At 37.6% G+C, this 19,546-nt stretch overlaps 1 protein-coding gene across 1 annotated transcript; it reads right to left on the bottom strand.

Moving 5' to 3' along the window:
• Positions 1 to 2,400: 2,400 nt before the first annotated feature.
• LOC131770360 (NLR family CARD domain-containing protein 4-like) lies at positions 2,401 to 17,860 on the bottom strand. Its single transcript, XM_066163965.1, has 9 exons — positions 17,746 to 17,860; positions 13,658 to 13,762; positions 12,553 to 12,632; positions 12,120 to 12,199; positions 9,702 to 10,394; positions 9,115 to 9,300; positions 8,306 to 8,374; positions 5,420 to 7,809; positions 2,401 to 4,175 (listed from the first exon to the last, which is right to left on the bottom strand). The coding sequence occupies exons 5-8, from the start codon at positions 10,363 to 10,365 to the stop codon at positions 5,600 to 5,602; spliced, it is 3,129 nt and encodes a 1,042-aa protein (XP_066020062.1). The 5' UTR covers positions 10,366 to 10,394; positions 12,120 to 12,199; positions 12,553 to 12,632; positions 13,658 to 13,762; positions 17,746 to 17,860; the 3' UTR covers positions 2,401 to 4,175; positions 5,420 to 5,599.
• Between the last annotated feature and the right edge of the window lie 1,686 nt (positions 17,861 to 19,546).

Raw genomic sequence — 19,546 nt, 5'->3', positions numbered from 1 at the left:
GGACACAAGCCGCAGTATAACAAAAAATTTGCCGTGTCTTTTTCAATTGATATATCATTTGTTTATTCGATTTGCTCTTTCCCTAAATCTCGATACTTCAATCATAATCTATGGGGAAGCACAAGAAAAAGCAAAAGGCGGAGAGGGAAAGGTAAGTGTAACATTGTAATGATTCAATTGATTCTTTGTTCCATTTTGAACTAACTTAACCTCCAGCGAAACTTACCAAAAATTACTGAAAATGCATATTCAGGAGCCCAAGAAACCGAAGAAAGAAAGACTAAAAAGAAAAATACACGAGTTCAAGACCATCGAGGTTTGAGGTTTTTTGTGTATTATGAAACACTTTTGAATTTTTTTTCGGGGTTGCAACGAGCAAACAGGAACGACAGGGGTTTTAATGACGAACTATGGTCAATAATAACTGTTTCAATGTAGTAGAATTCGGAAGTTTAAAAGAAGTTGGAAGACTCAAAAAAACGCTTGCTAAACTTGAGAATACTCGGCCAATTGTTTGCATCTCATGGAACAACGATGTTTTATGCCTCGTTAAATGATGAAACGCAAGAAACGCACTGCATGACTCGCTTGTTAGCAGTGATTTAGGCCTTTCGTCGTTTTGAGATCAGTTACGCTAGAGGTTTGAATAAACTCTGCTCGTTAAATAATTTATCATGCTACCTAGCACTGGTCATGGAAATCGCTTATTTTTGCGCGAAATTCCGCTCGAATTGTGATTCACACTTAGCCCTTTAATTTCCAAATCTGATTATTAATTCTCCCCTCTAGCTGCTACACAATTCCTCGTAAATTAGCTACGAAACTTTGGTGTAATATCAAGATGACAACTTCAACCTGATAATTTTGAATATTCCCATGAACCCTTTGCTGAAAAACATATAGATATTATAGGGAGAAGTTACATGTCAGTCTTTTCTGGGAGTTTATTGGTTAAACCATCATTGTTTATGAGAGACTTATTTTATTGCGCTAACTTGCATGTGCTTAGCCATGGCTAACCGCCAGACTTTAGGTTTAAGCATTGAGGCTCGGTGATCACCCGGCCCAATAAGGTGTGATAATTCTAAAATTATCACTACTAATCGGCGTTACCACCAGCGCCTTTGTTTGGAGGCTTGGCACATTAACTCCGCCCACGCTCCTTTAAATCGTGACGATGGCGGTCTGCTTCCTGACGCCTATTTACACCTCGTCAGAAAAAAGGCCGCTAATTAGTGATCATATAAAAGGACCTCTTGTTGCAGCGTTTAGATCACCCCTGATGAAGGCACTAGACAGGAGTGTCGAAACGTTGGGTCTATGAATTGTAACTTCTTCGGTTACATTCATTAAATCTGCAAACCAGTGTAGCTTCAAACTATGTCTCAAGGTGTGATAATTTTGTAACTCACAAGTACAATAAAACTGTCAGTTTTGGAACTGAAAAATGGACTGGCCCAGGCGCTAGGACTCGCGCCACCATTCTTAAAATTGGGCTTTTTATCGAAAATAATTAATTTTTTTTTTCTTGCAGGCCTTTTCGTGAACGGTATGAACCTTCGACATCTCCACCAAGGTGGCGATTAAGGTCTCGCAACGAACGTACACCGAGGTAAGTTAACTGTTATATTTTAACGAACCGAAAAAAGTTTTTTGAAAACTCAATTAACAACAGGTGATGTAGCCTTAACACTATCACTTTCTTTGTTTTTGCAGCCTCCTCGAAAAATCAGAGCGATCGCCCTCTCGAAGGCGACGATCAAGATCACCAAAAACAACGACGACGACCAGGTAGATTAATTCGAATTAATTGCTATAAGCGGAACACTATTAAAATGCCATAATATAAAACTTATTTTTTGCTACTCATGACAACGGTTTTCTTTTAAAATTCATTCTAGAATGTATTCTTTCTCAAGGGAACAGGAAGTGAAGAGGAGGGCAAAAGGCGAGAGGCCGTAATGCGAGAGTTTGTCGGAGAATGTGGAAAAGGTGTACGACAGGAAAACGTTCGCTCAAAGACAAAAGAGTTGACTTGCACACTTCCATATGCCTTCAGCATGCGTCCCTCTGTCGTCACAGCCTCATCGGAAGACTGCCAAGACGTAACAACAGCCTGCCAAATAAAATATGCTAATGTCGTACTGCAGGGTTGAACTGTGCGGGTGCAAACTGTTTACCACAATAAGGATATCGTTGCTGTGAGATTTCGCCTTTCTGGCTGGCTATTCTCTTACAAGACGTTCAATTAGAAGTAGATGGAGACAATTTTTTACGAAAGAAAGTACAATTTCAGTGGCTGAACGGCGATGTCTGTGATCGGAACTCACCCAACTTCATTCTAACCCGAGTTTTGGGATTCACTGCCGAGGGTTCAAGCATCACTCTAACGTCTGAGGAGGACAATAGGCTCTGCAGGCTTGCTAATGGTGACCCTGATGACGAAGATGTTGGAGATGATGCGGATCAAACTCCAGAGGATCAGAGAGCAGCTAGGGAGAGTGAAAGGGAAGTGTCGCCTCCAAGATTATCAGGGGTGAGCTTATCAGGGCGACGGACCACACTTTTCCAATTATGATAAACTTTGAACAAAGTAATATATGGATATTTATGGGAGTCAGGAAAGGTCTATTTATAGGTCGAATGTTCGGCATTTACACGTAAACCGCTTCCTTTGATATTTGGCATTTGGAATAACAAATATAAGATTTCATCATATCTCGGTGCAACAAAGATAAGATATTACCAGGTTTTAAGGTCAAACAACATTTTCTAAAAAAAAAAATAGCGGCGGGCCATCTGAAACCTTATAAAATCTTTGCTCTGAAGGATTCATAGCCGACGTAATGCGACATGACTTGGCTAACCCTTTAAAGAAAAAAGGAAGTATAGAAAAGAGAATCTGTTATTCTTCAAAAATTACCGTGTAAATGAAGATCTTTGGCGATTTTTCAAATGTTTAAGTATAGTTAAATTGGTTTAAGACCGTTTTATGCGCAATCTCGTCGAACATCATCGCAAATTACATCTAGGAAAACAAGCTTTTCTATCCGCGATTTACTCGGGGTTTCATTAAAATTATATTCCAGTTTAAATTTTTGCCTCAATACCACGGTTTTTGTTTAAAAGGAAAGTTTAAAAAGTAATTTAAGATGAAAGGGAATTATTTTCGAGCTGTTTTCTTGCAGTTCTAAGTCAATCTTATATTTAAAAAATTGGCCATCTTTTCCCAGTCGGAACAATGTTATGCTGCACTAGAAAAACTTTTTAGTCTAACAGTTATTTACAAATTAAAAATGATTTAATATTTTATGGAGAATGGCTGCATTCATGACTTCTCTTTTTTAATCAATAGAAATGAGAAAATTATCTGCACAGTCAGCCTGATGAAGTAATCAATTATCTGAGCAGGAAAAAACCAACCAAGGTAAATTAAAAAAGAAAAATGACAAAAATACCTCAGAGTCTCTAACTAAGTAACATGAAAACCAAATTTTGAAACTCAAAGCTGTAAATCAAAACTACAACCAACATAAGGAAACATCGTAAAATAGCCTAAAATCAAAATATATCCAAATCAACGATCAATTTCAAGGACAAGACACTCTGACTCCAGAGAAACATCCCACATGTTCTCACCGATATTGTGGAAGGGAGTCTCCATTTTGGTGAGGGTACCAATTTACCTAAGCTAAGTGATTCTAAAATATTTATTTCCTTATTTTTTATCCAACTGTTGATTGTTTGTTTATTTGATCACAACAATGAAGTCTCTTACCATTGGTCAGAAACCTACCAGATCAACCAATCACCTTGAAATGTGCCTTGTATAGTCAAACTTCCCCAAATTGTTTTCAAATTTCAATCAGAACAGTCCATACAATTTAGGTATTGACTTCTCTAACTGAACAGATCTGAAAGAATTCTCTCAATGGATGGACTGGTCTGACCAGCCAGTTCTGACCAATGGTAAGTTTCCCTAGTTAGAGGCAGTCTACTAAGCCAGTCCAGGTCAGCTAAGTTTCTAGGCAGGACTGAGGTTCCTCCTCGTCATCTGAGTGGGTAACTGATCCAGGATCTGGTTCTTGCTCTGATCCATGGAAGAAGCTCCAACGTTTCCTCCAGTATTCATCTGTTGGCCATTCTTCTTCAGGCTTGACATTCCCTTTGCGATCCTGTAATAAATCACAAACCAACACTCAACATCATCTTGTTAAACAACGTACACCTGAACTCACACTTATTTACCCTGGTTACTTTTTATACGAAGAGAAATTAGGCCAAGAGAATTTTTGAGTAAGTCATTTTAAAACAACTTTTATATTGAGGAACGTTCCTTGTAGCCTTACATCACAAGGCTCACCAAAATTTAGATATCATCCAATTATATCAGTGGTGGGGCCCATACAGTTTACTTTGTTAGAGAAATAAACTGAAGTGTTCAAGAAATATACATTACATCATATGATGAACAAAGACTCATTCAGTGACTACCTTTCATACAGTCCTACGAGACAAGCTCATGCGGAGAATACAAGGTATACCTAAGTGTAACAAGATGGAAACAGTAGGGTGCATACCGCAAAAGAAGCAAACTGAAAAAATGTCTTATTTTTCATCGTAAACAGTCTTATCAGTTCTGCATTCTTATTACTTAGCAGGCTAACTGACAAAGTGATTTTAAAACACCGAGAAACTAATGCAAGGTGCTCTAGACTCGCGAGTTCTTCCCTAAACACAGCACGAAATAAATGCAAACAACAAAGCGACAGCGATGTAAACAGCGAAATGAAAGTGTAACTACACTCCGCGGTATTTACAAAAGTCGCATAAAAAAAATTCAAAGCAGTTCAAAGTCATTTATAAAACTGATTTGAACTGACTGGTGCTGACTCTTCATGAAACAAACTTAATTCTTGTTCTATAATAGCAATCGAAATATCGCGTGTTACCGGTGACCCTTCGACGATGAATAGTTCCAAGGCAGAATTACAATTTCTTCAATTTCCTCAGCAGGATTTAAACAAGAACCGTAAAACTACGAAGCAATACATGGCAAAAATTCGACAAGAAAACGAACCGTTTGCGAGTCGGCTTGTTGTGACAAAATAAAAAGAATGTTATGAAAGCATGATTAAAACGGAACGAAATTGAGCTGCGAATTACCCTTTGTCCAGCAATGCGGGTAATGAACTGGGCTAATCTTAAGGAATCTAAAGAAGATGCTCCATTTTAGTTCAACTTTGACTGTTGCCCGCACACATGTTTTTGGGAAATGTCTCTTGTGGCTTAGCGATAGCTACATCGCACTTGCTCCGCGAACCAAGGGCGTAAAAATTCTTAAAACACCACCACAGGAAATTGAACAGAATCTCCATGAATAAAGACTGCAAATGCAAACTAAGATCACAAAACTTACGTGGTAGTGTGTCCCCAAGGAGGAGATGTTACTCTGACGTACAGCTCCACTCAAATCATTCACTTGTTGCTTTGTCATTTTAACATCAAAAAGCCACAGCTCCTCCAGGTAAGGAACACAGTTGAGATGTCGAGTGAGAACACTTACTCCTTCACCAAGAGGATTACGTGCCAAGTTGAGCTAGCGCAGGCTAGGAGCCTCGTGCAGAGATCTGGCGATGGCTGCGGCAGGTTTGGCTGTTAAATTGATATCCTCTAGTAATAATCTCACAAGTCTGTCAGTAAAGATGATGTGAGACACCAGGGTCTTTGTCAACCGAGCATCGATGCTTTCAAAGGGTTTACCAACAATATATATCCATCGCAGGGAAGTGCAAAGTGATAAACAGTCAGCCAACATCTTCATCTCTTGCCTTTCTATGTCGTAAATAAAAATGTTCCTCACACAGGAAAGGCTGTTTGGAGTGGGACCAGTGATGCTATCAGTGTTCTTAGTCAAACACGAAGCTGTTTCGTTGTTGTATTCATTCGACGAATCACCGACACGCTTCACCTGATTAGACTCTGCTCTTGATGAAATGGGCTCTCGCAGCATTTCAGTTAAAGAAGTGTCATCAATTCCTTCCTTCCGTATTTGAAGAATGTAAAGGATAATTTTTCTTTCTCTCTTCAAGAAGAACTCTTTCAAAAGACGACGCGGGAACTTCTGTAGAAAATCTGCGGCTTTCTTTTCGCCCGAACAGCTCAAAATAACAGCATTTGTGTCCTCTGCTACAGTGATCAAGTTTCGATAGCTTTTCTCTGAATCCACAACGTAGCGAGGAAAAAAGATAAAGTCGGGTATCACGGCAGATTTCAGCAAATGTCCATTTGCAGTAATGTTCAGCTGGTTAGAATCAAGAAACAAAACACCTCCAGTGTAAGAGGGAAACGCTGAGCTGAGATCTTGTCTCTTCTCGGCCGAACAACAAATGTAGCTATGCGATATAAGCTCTAGATAAAGTTTTTGGTTTTGGGACAACGGTTTTTCAAGCTGCTGAATCAGCTCAATGAAATTACATTCCGACAAAGATTCCTTTCTTCCAACAGAACCTACATGACGAAAAACTGCACACGCGGCTTCTGTTGACAGCTCACAGGCAAATGTGAGAACTTCATTCATCTTCACGATCTGTTCAAATGATTCAACTTTGGAAAGGCTAGGAGTACTATCTCCTTTAATAGACAACACTTCCTCCTTAATGTGCCAGGCTGCAAGGAACTCCTGCACGGATTTATGAATGAAATAGGCCCCTTTTTCTGGATTGAGACTCGTGACATTGACAATCTGGAAAAGTCCAACTTTACTTAATTTTTGAAAACTTCTTGAAATATTGCCGAAGAGTTCGCTACAGCGTACGTAAAGACGGTCTTGTAGCAGTGCTTCGAAGGCAGCCTTTCCAAGATTGTTCAGGTCCTCTCTGGCTTCCGCGGAGGTCACTTCCACAAATGGTATGGGTTGTTGACTTTCACCTTTGTGATCTAACATGGTTTGAATGAATTGTGTGAATATGTCGGCCCGTGATTTTGGCAGTCCTTCGTGATGTTTCTCTTTCCACAAAATACACAGCATCAGTAGGAGGAGAGGTATTTCTGCCATGCCAAGGAGATCTTTTTCTTTCAGGTAGGACATAAACTCGTCAAGATCTTGTTCACCAGCCAAAAACTTTCTCGCAAAGGTTACGATTTGACTCCAGCTTTTAAAACCTTGAATTTCCAACTGAACGTGGCTGGGGCCTATTAACTCGTCACATTTAAGTTGTCGAGTGGTGACAATAACGTGACAATCTCTTAGTTGCTCGCCCCTCCAAATTTCTAGAATAGGTGAGTGTGCTTTTGCACAGCTGTACTCATCGTAGCCATCCAAAATAAGAAGCACTTTATCTTGATTGTTGATTATGTAATCATTGAGACTATCGACTGAGATCGGACCATCAATGGCCAGCAATTTAGACGCAAGTAAAACATCACGGATGTCTTCCAAATCACACACATCTCGCAACTTGATCAGAAGGAAAATGTAAAAGTTCATAAAAACTTCTTTTGAGGCTTTCGACCAATCATATGCAGCCTTCTTACAAAACGTACTCTTGCCAATTCCTGGCCGACCATAAACAAGCATTCGTGTTGGTTTGCGATCATATTCATCTTCCTTGAACATGTCGGTGTAGTCTTCAAGTTTATCTTGAGTCATTCCGCTGGGTTTCCTGTCATCTTTGACCCAAGACAAAGGTGTGTAGATCTTCTCGATCTGAATGGAAGAGCTCTCGTCCCATGGAACGATTTTCACCTTCCTGAAGGTTTCATAATGAGACTTAAGCTGCTCTTGACACTTTTCAACATTAAACGGTTCTAAGAAATATTAAAAGAAAAACAGAAATTACTTTTTATTGAAGGGAAGAAGATAATTTACCCCTGCCACCGCGCCCTCTCCCCCCCCCCCCCTGCAAAAACCCACACTCTGTTCTGTAATTTTCTCTTCGTCGGTAACTCTTCTTAAATCGCAGGGAAGATTAAAGTTCCAGCATTTATTTAATCATGGATCAATTATGTTGGGAAATGTAACGGCCAAAGAGAGAACGAAAAACTTCAGGAATTTTCATTTCATAAAATTTTGTGCAGTACTGTTTCTTGAACTAGAATGACAAATTGGTATAAGAAAAGAAAAAGAAAGAAGGTTTGCTGTCTTGTCAGGAGCGTGGGACAAAGGAAAAATTTTGAGTCCTCACCAGGAATGGAACATAACACCTTTGGAGTTCGCGCTCAGACACTCCATTACTATAAGTATAATACAAGTTATTAAAACGAAAGCTTAATGTGAAATTTCTTCACTTACTAATTATAATACCTGCTTGCCTTCTACGTTTATTTTGTGAAGGGTCATCACTTTTAAAACTCTCCTCTCTTGTTGAAATGTCTGCAAAAGGGAAAGGAAAGTCAAACTGTTATGAGAACTAAAACACACTTAAGTTAATCTGTGAGATGGGTAACAAGCAGGAGTCGAAATAAGTGCTGATTGAATAAGATGAAAATCTCGTGTGAGCCTGATCACGGAATAAAAGAGAGAAGAGAAATTGATGGACTTGGAGAATTGAAATTAATTGAAACGGAATAAAAGCTAAGATTTAGATCTCAACAATGTTTTAAACCGGTCAGCAACAGTAAGGTATTTCGTAGAAAGGTAAACAAAGAAAATTTGGGTTCATTTTACTGTGCACAAGAGTCTGGACACGAAAACAATAATTAGGAGGGCAGGGGGAGGGGGTAGTTGATAAACGTGTTTAATCAGCGATTTGTAATACCTACAATCTAATATGAAATATAAAAGATTTAATTTAGGACTAATGAAATACAATGAAGACGCAGAAAGTGAATTCTTATTTACCCCTCTAATCAGTATCTTTAGAACGTTATCCACGACTTCAAAACTGGAATTGGAACTACTGAAATTAATTTGTACATATCTCAGTTTTTTCTCATAGCAATGCCATTGAAAAAAAATGCGCATGTTTATCAGTTTTTTTGATATATATTGAATTGCACTGTTGGTCTCCATGCTCTCATCCGCAGATAACAATATTCTATGTCGAGGAAAACAGACAAGTTACAAGATCTCTTGGAAGACACAACCAAAGCTGTTACAAAATGTACACGCACCTCCGTAATGAGGCCAGTCTCCAAACACAAAAGAGCTACTCAACATGTTAGATACAACAGAAGCTGCCATGACACATGCAAAAGTCTTCCATGGATCGTTTGTAGATGCAACACCATGTACAAAACCACAAACTCCTTTAATGACAAGCCACTCCATCTTCATGTCATGAGCTGCTGCAAACAAGCCTGAGGTAGAAAAATTAAAAAAAAAAAGAAAAAAAAGCGATAACAATTGAAATAGATTCAATCAATGACATTATAGAGAGAATGTTGCGATTAATTTGAGTAAAAGAGGCTTCGTTTTTCTGCAGATCACTCTTATTGTTCTTCCTCTGCTACTGGAAGTTTTTAAGAGATTTTGTGTTTTTCTGCAGGTATGTAAATTAGCAGTACTCTTTCTAGAAAGTATAGTGAGTAGGGCAAGCTACCTTTTTGTCAGAAGCAGTATATCAGAGAGTAAGAATTAATAATTCAGGAGAGAGTTTCCTCAAACAAAAAGTATCGAGTACCTCACCTCCAACAAGAACATGGCTTAAGAACCTAGCAACCAGGAGCCTAGCAAGATTAACCCTTAGAGTAATTCTCACCTTTTCCTTCCATTTCAACTGCAATTGCCCCGGGGTGTGATTGACACTGCTGTTCAGCATCAATCAGATCAGAGCAACTCAAAATCTCTCCATCACGTACATTAACTTCACGTGTTTCTGGGTTTTCTAATGGTGCCTCCCATCCATCAGCTGCACTTCTGACAAGGTTGCCAACATCCCTACTCACTGGGGTTTTGTGAAACTCTGTTGTAAGCTTTGAGGATATCACCACATCTCCTAGCTGGGCTTTATTAGGATTCAAACTGTAGCAGAAACCAACCAAAAAGGTAGCCTTGGGTCTCAGGAGTGTGACGGCATTCTTAGCAGCAGTTTGAGAACCTCCAGGATCCAAGGATTCTTTAAAACACTTCACTAAAGCAACTTTCAATGACTCATCTTCATCGTCACCCATCTTTCCAAAGTACACATATCCAATGGATTTCTCATAGCTCTTAAAGGAATCTCTCAGGTAATGATAACAAGCTAAGAACTCGCAATACTCCACAGTCAAAAGAAGAATGTCAACTGGACGATGGTCTATGTTCCAATGTTTCACCTTCTTTGGCAGATCTCTTGTCTTCTTCAGTGTAATACTCAGAGATGGAGGGTCATCACTGCGATTCTCTGAGCAGTTGCACTTGTCATCACTAGGTCCTGCCATCATAACAAACTGGATCTGTGTTCAAAGTTTTCCTAGAGGTGAACAAATGAAATTAGAAACTAATTCAAAAAGAAATAAACATAAATAATTTGTAAACACATGTTTGCTTATCAGCATGTCACATATCTGAAAGGTAATCAAAGTATGACCGTGTGAGATGCTAATATACAGCAAGACTTCCGAGTCTAAACGACACCCAGTACCTGGCATTGATGGTAAGAATAAAGGAGGCAAGTGTCTAAAGAAACCGTGGTGCTGCGTCGGTGGGAGAGTATAACAGGGTAATTAAGTATTACCAACTAAGGTGATAACGTAAATTGGCCACCGTATAGAGTTTATATTTCAAGAAAACCCTGGCTGCTAGGACCTCCACGTTGACAACCTAATAACCAATGCAAACACTTGGCTGTTTATATGGAGTGTTTGTAAGGTTAACAGCTATTCTTAAGATCAACTCAACAAGTTATTTGACCCACTCATCTTATCCTTAACAAGAATACTGAGGAAAAGGGGGCATGAATTCCAACTCCCCCGATAAGAACTGAAATATAAAAAAACTTGTTTATATTAACAGATGTCTTTTTAAACTTGTGTGATCATATTTTGTTATGTTCGATTATTCCTTTTTACTTCTTTTTATATCTTGTTTTAGATATTAAATTGTCCCTTTTATCCATGATTTGGACTGTAAAGACTCACTGATGTAGAGTCTGATTTTTTTCAATAAAGACTTCATCATCATCATCATCAAGTATGTTCCATATATCTTTCTCTACCGATACAAAGTGTCAATATTTATCTGTAAACCACAGTTTGAGGTTTAAAAGAGCAAGTATTCTAACCATTAAAACATTATTTTCTCCTCAGATGTGTACAAATTTTGAATGCGGATATCACCAGCAATTTTAACAGTGGTGTCCTGGTAGCAGCACATGTAAAACCTCAATGTGTGGTTTATAAACAGCTATTGGTCTATTGTTGATGAAATAAAAGAAAATCAGTTCTTCAATCAAGAATGCCTTTTGGAATAACTCCTAATTTTTGAATTAACTCACCAGAACAGAACGTTTGAAGACAATTTCCAACTGTTTAGTTATACTCTTTGTATTCTCAAAACAGATAAGGTCATTGGTCTCCAAAGACATTTTAGTCGCCAGCCACAAAAAAACACTACATGTAAAGGCTTTAAAGTCTGAAATTTAATTTGGATTTAGACAAGTGATTACTGCTTTATCTAATCAAAGCACAGTGTGAAGTGGCTGCTTCAGAAATATGTAACCAGTAAAAAATGCCAGCCAATGAACAATGATTCATTTGAAGGAATATAAGTTGATTACTAAATTTACTGCCCACTAGGTCCTACTTTGTTTTGTTTGAGTTTTGTTTCTACTCCAAAGCTGTTTTAAACTCTTTTTCATAAAATTTCACCCTTTTGCCCCTAGGAGTGACTGTAAGTATCTAATTTCTCCTTATAACATTACTCCTAAATCACACATTAAGGTCACTAGAATGAAAGAAATGATCACCAGCTAAAGAGGCTCTTGATTATTAAACAAATTCTCTTTATCTGCACCTTAGGAAATGTACTGAGTACATTATGGAAAATACAGAGACTGATGTTAGGGTGTAAAGGATTCATGTTGGAGCAATTAACCCACTCAAAACAAAACAGACCCACAATTACAAAATAACCAAGATTGGGAACTTACAATGTTATATTCACCTCAGTTCACACCTTAAGACATTATAAAACTCACCCATGCTGCCACAAGTTAATTCTTGTATTTAGAAACTCAGATCCAGGATCTGAGTTGTTGCCTTTTTGGACAGGTATCTTCTGGAAATAAAAATTTTATTGACTTATCATTTAGCACAGAAAACATGCCTGATAGTCCTTAAGATTTTACATTATAAACCAGCTTGCGGGTCATTATATAATTACATGAAATCTGTGCTTGCGTGTATAGTTTCTTTAGCATCAATCGTCATTTCCAGGTAATTGGTACAAGTTGTATACCTCTGAGTGGTATTCACAAATTCACATGATCATGACATTTGATACAAAGCAAGTCTTAGTAGTTAAAAAAACTAAATCAAACATAAAAAGCAAATGTACATGCTTTGTGTTTCTATTAATCTGCATTAGTCAACAATTTTATGTCAAAATTACTGACAGGAAACTGGACTGACCTCAGTTAGACTTAAGTGATGCTTTTAGTTCAGTACATTGAGATTGATCTGAGTATGATCTTTGTCAGCACGCTTTAAATCTGTCCAGAAAAAAGCAATTCATTTTTAGATTGTTGAGTTTTGTGGTAGTGAGCTTTTAAAAAATAAAGTACACATTGGCTTTGCCCTGATTATAAATGATTTTAAAGAGCTGATAGAAGCACAATCATGTTCAGACCATCTTAGACAAATTGGTATTTCAAACCCTGATTTGCAACTTTATTCTATAATGTAAAAATTCAAAGCTTATTTTGATGACATTTCAGAGTTCATTTTGAACAACAGCAAAGTAAGTATTTGAAACTTAACCACCACAAACTATATATCAATGGAAAGGTTATGAAATGCACTATTTGGCAAAAAATATTCAGTTTAAGCTAGATCTTATTGTAAACCAAATGGGGCAGGTCAATTCCAAATGGACAATGTTTCTTTAGGTGAATTAATTGCATATCAAATCTGGCCGCAGAAGTAAAACCTCTGCACAGTTCACAGATTAATTTTCCATTTTTTTTAGGTTGATATCTTGGGATTCTTAGGACCAAATTTAAAGGCAATCCATTAAGTTTTCATACCCTATTAATTTGTTTATATAGAGGGCACATTTGTGTAAAACAAAGTAGGTTTTTTTGTGTCTAAAGTTTTCCCAACAATTTACGCCTTTGGGTGAAGACATGTCAAGTTAGGTCAACACTCTGAAAAGCTTGAAATGCCAACACCAATAGAAAAACAGAAGCCTCCTGCAGAGTCTCAGCAGACTCAGCAATGAAGATTGCCTAAAAATCACAAGCCTTTATTGAATTCGAGGAGATTCTTTTGCCAATTAAGACATGTCAAATTTCTTGACTTCTTCTTTACTTTCACCCATGGACTCTTCTCCTTTTTACTTTTCTCCATTGACATTCTAGTCTTAAAAGCAGACACAGAACAAATATATCCACATTTTTTGAGGTAAAAAGTAAAATGAATAATTATGAGTATTGTATGGTTAACATACTATCTTGATCATTGAATGAAGTATTATTAGCAGTATTTTACAGCTAATTTTAAAGGCTGTTCATTTTACCTGCTTTGACTTTCCCTTTAATCCTGTTACTACCACAAAATCACTGATGTACTTGACAAGCTCAATATAAATCGGCTCTGTGATAAATGGAGGACAATTTCACTACTAAAAAAAGACAGAAAAAACAGAGTGTAAAACAATTCTGTAAAAACAATTAGGACAGTCTTCAAATCATAATTATTCAAATGCCATTTTAACTAAAGGTAATGCCTCTGATATCATTTCTGGAATTTCACTGTGAAATGTGCAAAACATGAAATGGCCGTTAAACATATTTGTCCACAGAGCTGAAAGAGCTATAACAGTGTAAACATAATCATTAGTTGATTGCACAACCTAGATTAAACAGGTCATTTAATTCCAATATTCAAATATATGGAAATTAACTGTTATGATGGGAATGTTAGTGAATCAATGCAGGGAGTCCTAAGCAGCAAATATCTCTGTCGTGATTAAATAGAAGTTTGCAGTCACATTCCATGGTCATCGATGCAAAGCAGAAGATGTTCAACTTTAATAAATGGAAGTTTAATAAATAGAAGTTTGCAGTCTACAATCTTCGTGACTTCAAGGTTTTAGGAACTTAAATCTTTGAAATTTATGTCTCAAATTTGTTCCTATATATACCTGCAATATATACTTCTTTATCTGTCACTTTAAGGCCCAATTTTCACAGTGATGCAGAGCAAAACATGTTCAAGTTTAATTTTCAAGCCAACTTAATTGCTTTGTTGATCAAACTTAACTGTAATAAACCATTTTTATTTCAAACATTTCTTTGAGTCTTTTCTCTAATTACTGTTGGATAACATAAGACATTTCATCTTGAATGACCTCAGTATACCTTGACTTGGACTGTTCTTTGAATTGTTTGGTGATATTCTCTGGAGTTCAACTGTGCTCAACTCAAACCCGGTATATCATGGGAACCTTGGGCAGGCAACTCACAGTTTTCTCTAGATACTGATTTGTCTTATGGATGGTCAGTAAAATGTCTTCAATCTAGGTAGCAAGAACTGTGGGTGTTATAACTGGGATTTAGAAATTTACAAACATTTCTAATCTCACCCAGCAAATTCAGGCTTTGTTCTCAATTTACAAGTCACTTGTGATCATAAGGACTGGCTTGAGAGGAAAGGTTGCATGGCTACAGAAACTGAGAGACAACTCTAAGCTTTATGTGATCATGCATGCCCTTCTATCAAAAAACAAATGAAGCAAAGAGCATAAATTAAGAGCAGGGCATACAGAAAATGTGCCTAACTTTTTTTCTCATTAAATTATATTGTTTTCAAATCACTTCCCCTTTTTGCCCCTTAGAGATTTTGAAAACCAAACACATTCATTGAAGTCTACCAACCTCAGACCAGTAGGCTCAAGTTACTTGTGTGGGAGGGGGAAAGGAGAGGGTAAATTAGATTGGAAAAGTCTTATTTCTGTAATATTTATAGATAAATATTTGTGACTTCAACACTACAGTCCACATAAATCATCAAGAAATTAAGTGGTCACAACTTGTTTTAAAAGGGCTACCAAGATGGTAAAATTCCAGGTAACTATTTATCTTTCTTAGAAATAGATCATCTCTTTATCTGTGAATTTTAAATTCTTGTTCCTCAAAAGACTCACAAGGCAAGAGATGTACAAGTCGGTTCCATTATATTTTAACATGACCTGTTCTTTCTGATTAATGGTTATTTGTCCTGATATTTTAATTAACTCTGTATGTTAAACTCAAATCTATTGTTAACTCCACTGTGTTATAAGGTTCAGCCAGCAGAAGTTTGTTTACAAGTGTAGACAAGGAAGGAATGACAAATGATCCCTTAAAAATCAAACAACAATATGAGTAACCTACAACAATAAAACAGTACTCTGTGATTTGAAAAAAAACATCTAATGTAGGTGGTATGAAAGCAATAGTAATCAGAAGGCAATTGAATCTTGGAATAAAAAGCTGAAGGATCAATCAAAACATGAGAAAGTAATGACAGCCAACTCTAGACACCATTTATTTTGTCTTTTCAAGCTTCTAGAGATTGGCAGGGGCCACACTAGATGAGTTAACTGGGTAACTTCTAATCAATTAGAGTCAACCACATTACCAAAAAATCATTATTAAGCGGCTGCTTTTTTCGGTTTTTTGTCAAACTGAAACTGAGATAATGGTAACCATTGAAATTAATTTAACCACCATAGATTTTTTTAACTGAGTTTGGTTGGTTTTAAACTATACCCTTCTATGTATTAAAACCCAGGTCGGTGATCTCTTATCAGTGCCGTGCCTTGTTTCTTTTTCGTGAAATGTGTCAGTCATTGCAGTCTGGGAGATGTTGTTCTCTATGACACAAATAAGTACATAGGCCTCTGAATATGGCATATGGTAACAACAGCCACAACAACAAGTTACATCAAGTAATAAAATTCAATTGTCACATAATTTGCTATTGGTATCCTACTGCTTGGAAACAAGAGTCATGAATAGATTAATGAGAGAATACAGCTGAGTGCTTGAAAGGACTTGATGTTCATTTTAAAGTGCTCTCTACAAAAGTCACACATAGCAAGATTCCTCAAGCCATTGCTGCATGATTTATCAGATAGACCCAAACTCTGTGACAATTCAATCAACAACCTTTGGGAACACTCTGACATCTACGCAAAATCAACATTATGTTTGAAATAATTCATTAGAAGTTTGCATAGTATACATCAGAAGGAAGAGGGATTGCCTTAATCAAGAATGAAGGAAAAGGAAAAGAAAGAAAGAAAAGGGGGAATATAATAATGTGGAACTTAAAAAAACATTAAATTTTCTAGAATTCAAGCACAAGATCCTCAGATATGAAGCTTTTCTACAGTAGATCTACAAGTTATATTTCCGGCCTCTGCATGCATAATGTTGTATATGTTTATAAATAATATTGGAATTGTAAGATAGCATATTTTTATTTTATTTTAACTTACTTTCTCGAAGATATTAGCTCTACAGCTACACTAAATTTCGAGCATAACTAAAGTATAAGTATATGTAACTACAAGTCTGCATTTGTTTTGGTTTCCCCCATGATGTCAAGTTAACCCATTAATGATTAGTGCAGCCGTTCAAAAAATATAACCCCATTGCTTCCTCCTAACCAACCTTCACCGAGTTAAGTTTTCGGGAAATTTTACCCAGGTTTCTTATATACAAACCCAGTTATCTATTTCAGTGTGGCCGCTGCCATTGTCTTTAGTTGTTTCGCATTTGGTACCCCTTTTGTTTTTGTTCCTTTCGCTTGTTTCTGTCGTTTCGCTCCTGGATAGTTTTGACGGTTTTGCCAGCCTCTCTGATTGCATTTCGTTTCACTTCGAAATTTCGGATTTTGGTAAATAGGGTTTGGTAAAAAGTGTGAAATTGCTAATAAACGTCTTTGGCGATGGAGTTAATACAAGAGTGTACACATCATTAAATGTTTTGCAATGCCTCATTTAAATGCCATTGTTACGGGCTCCTGTAAGTTAGAATGAAAAAGGAGAGAGATACAGGAAAAGTAACCAGAAACAGGACTAGACAAACATTAGTGAATCGGCCTACGTACGGTACGCAGGGAAGGAAGTTATACATTCCTACAGCAAATTGCTCGTGATTAAACACAAGTTCGTGGTCTACAATCTGCGTGTTTTCAAGGTCTTAGAAACATCATTGAAATCAGAGTCTGTAATTTGTTTCAAATCTGTTACATAAATACATGTTACAATATCCATCATATTTTTGAGTCGCATTCCATTGTGATGTAAAGCGAAATGTACGTTCAATTCCCAAGCGAACTACGTATGCCCGTATGTTTGGATGTTGAAATACATTTAAATTAATTTGTTGATCAAATTTTTTAGTGCTGTTAGGAAATGTTTTGATTTAACACAAAGTAAGATTCCTTGCTGCGGTCACTATTCGATAACAAGAGACATTTCCTCTCGAATGACGACAGCCTAACTTAAATCGTTGTATGATGAAGCGGAAGTTTGGTGATTTTCTCAGGAGTTCAACAACGCTTTACAAACATTTGTACCAAGTAGAGTTACAAAATCTAGGCATATCTACTTACCTTTACACAGAGATGCTGATTCGTCCTGTGTATGGTTAGCAGGATGTCTCCCAGGCTGAAAAGAAGGCGCGCTTGCTCTTTCCTGCGATCTAGCCGTTCACAAACATTACAAAAGCCATTCATCGTTCTCAGTTTACATGTCACGTGTAATTAGAAATGATTCGATTTGGTGGCGGGGCGCTTATTTACTTTTGGTTCCTCAAGGGAGGCACTTACTCGAAACAGGGCCTTTACTAGAGACAGAGCACTCATTTCTTTTTTGAGAGACAGCAGCATGTGAAACAACGCTTTGATGCTTATATGACTGAAGGTAAAAAAAGACTGGAAAGGGACTTTTCGTCCCTGGATCCTTCCTCCTTATAATGACTGGCCAAGAAATCGTTGCAAATTTTAAGACGGGTTCTTTGGTTTTAAGAAACTGTGCACTCACGGCTACATAATAGTTAAGAGAATGTAACAAAGACTACTCTTTCGTCGTGGGGCTTTAAGTGTGCAATTAAGTTCATGTACATGTACTATAACAGTGCTATTACTGAAACAGAAAAGGGGCGCTCATTGGAATATGAGCGCCCATGGGTATAGGGCGCTTATCGGAATGAGGGTGCTTACTCGGTAGGGGCGCTTATTAACAAGAACAAATTCGAGTGAGGCACTTATTAGAGAGGAGGCGCTTTTTGGAAGGAGGGCGCTAACTCAAATCGTGGCGGTAATTGTAGAAATAGGAACGATTGCGTGACTATTTCAACTAACATCTGGGAGAAAAAGCGCGCGTCACGCGATCATGCACAAGTCTTTTTGAGTTTTTTTTTTTATAAACAACTGAACCCAAATTTCATAATGTATTTAATCCCAAACAACCCATTATGACGTGTGGCAGCCTTCCATTTCTTATTTTACCTTGTAATTTACTTCGACTCTATAAGAATAATGGCTTTTTAGGCACTGTAGTGAGCAGTTGATAACTAAACAAAACAGACATGTGCACAAACAAGTAACTCAGGTTTCCAGAGCATACCTTGACTTAAATCGGTTTGTGATCTTCCGTGATGCAGCGGAACTTGTAAGATATCTTCAGGGATTCAACAGCGAAAAACTTAAAATATTGCTAAGAATACATCTTGAGGCATCTAATTTTTGATCAAGATGCTGATTCATCTTGTGAATGGTCAGCAAGGTGTCTCACAAGCTGGAGAGCAACCGCCGTCAGTTATGACCACGATCAAAACGTTCATGAACATTTCCTGATAAATCCACCCATGTATCAAATTGGCCTCTTTCCCACTTTGCATGTCATGTGGTGTCTAAAGAATGTGACAGGGAGTGACAGGGACGACTGCGTGATCAGCGAGTAAACAAGATTCTGAGCGTCACGCGATCACGCAGGTGCCTTTTTCACGCCTCTTTACACTCAAAAAGTTAACTATAAATAATTTGTGTAATTAAACGAAATAAGCTGTATTAATTATGCCCTACAGGTTTTGTGCCGAACAACTCGAAGCTTCAACATTCCCCCACCCGGAACACACTTTCCTGCACACTGAGTGGCTCTTTACCCGGGCCCCTTGGACTGAGCGATCACGACTTAATCTTCACCGTGTGAAAAAATGAGAATTCAAGGCCAAAGCCGTGCTCTTGATCAGCACGTGCCCTTGCGAAAAAAGGTGGATTCGTGACGACTAGGTGCCATAAATATCACCTGATTTGCTGTGAGAAATTTCGCACCGAAACAAATTGTCCAAGCGCCACAAGCAACATCCTTCCTCTACTTCTTGGAAGATTATAAGCGGCAATGTTACAAGGT

The sequence above is a fragment of the Pocillopora verrucosa genome, chromosome 3, assembly GCF_036669915.1.
Source record: "Pocillopora verrucosa isolate sample1 chromosome 3, ASM3666991v2, whole genome shotgun sequence".
NCBI lineage: Eukaryota > Metazoa > Cnidaria > Anthozoa > Scleractinia > Pocilloporidae > Pocillopora > Pocillopora verrucosa.
This window is presented reverse-complemented; position numbering and strand designations above follow the sequence as displayed.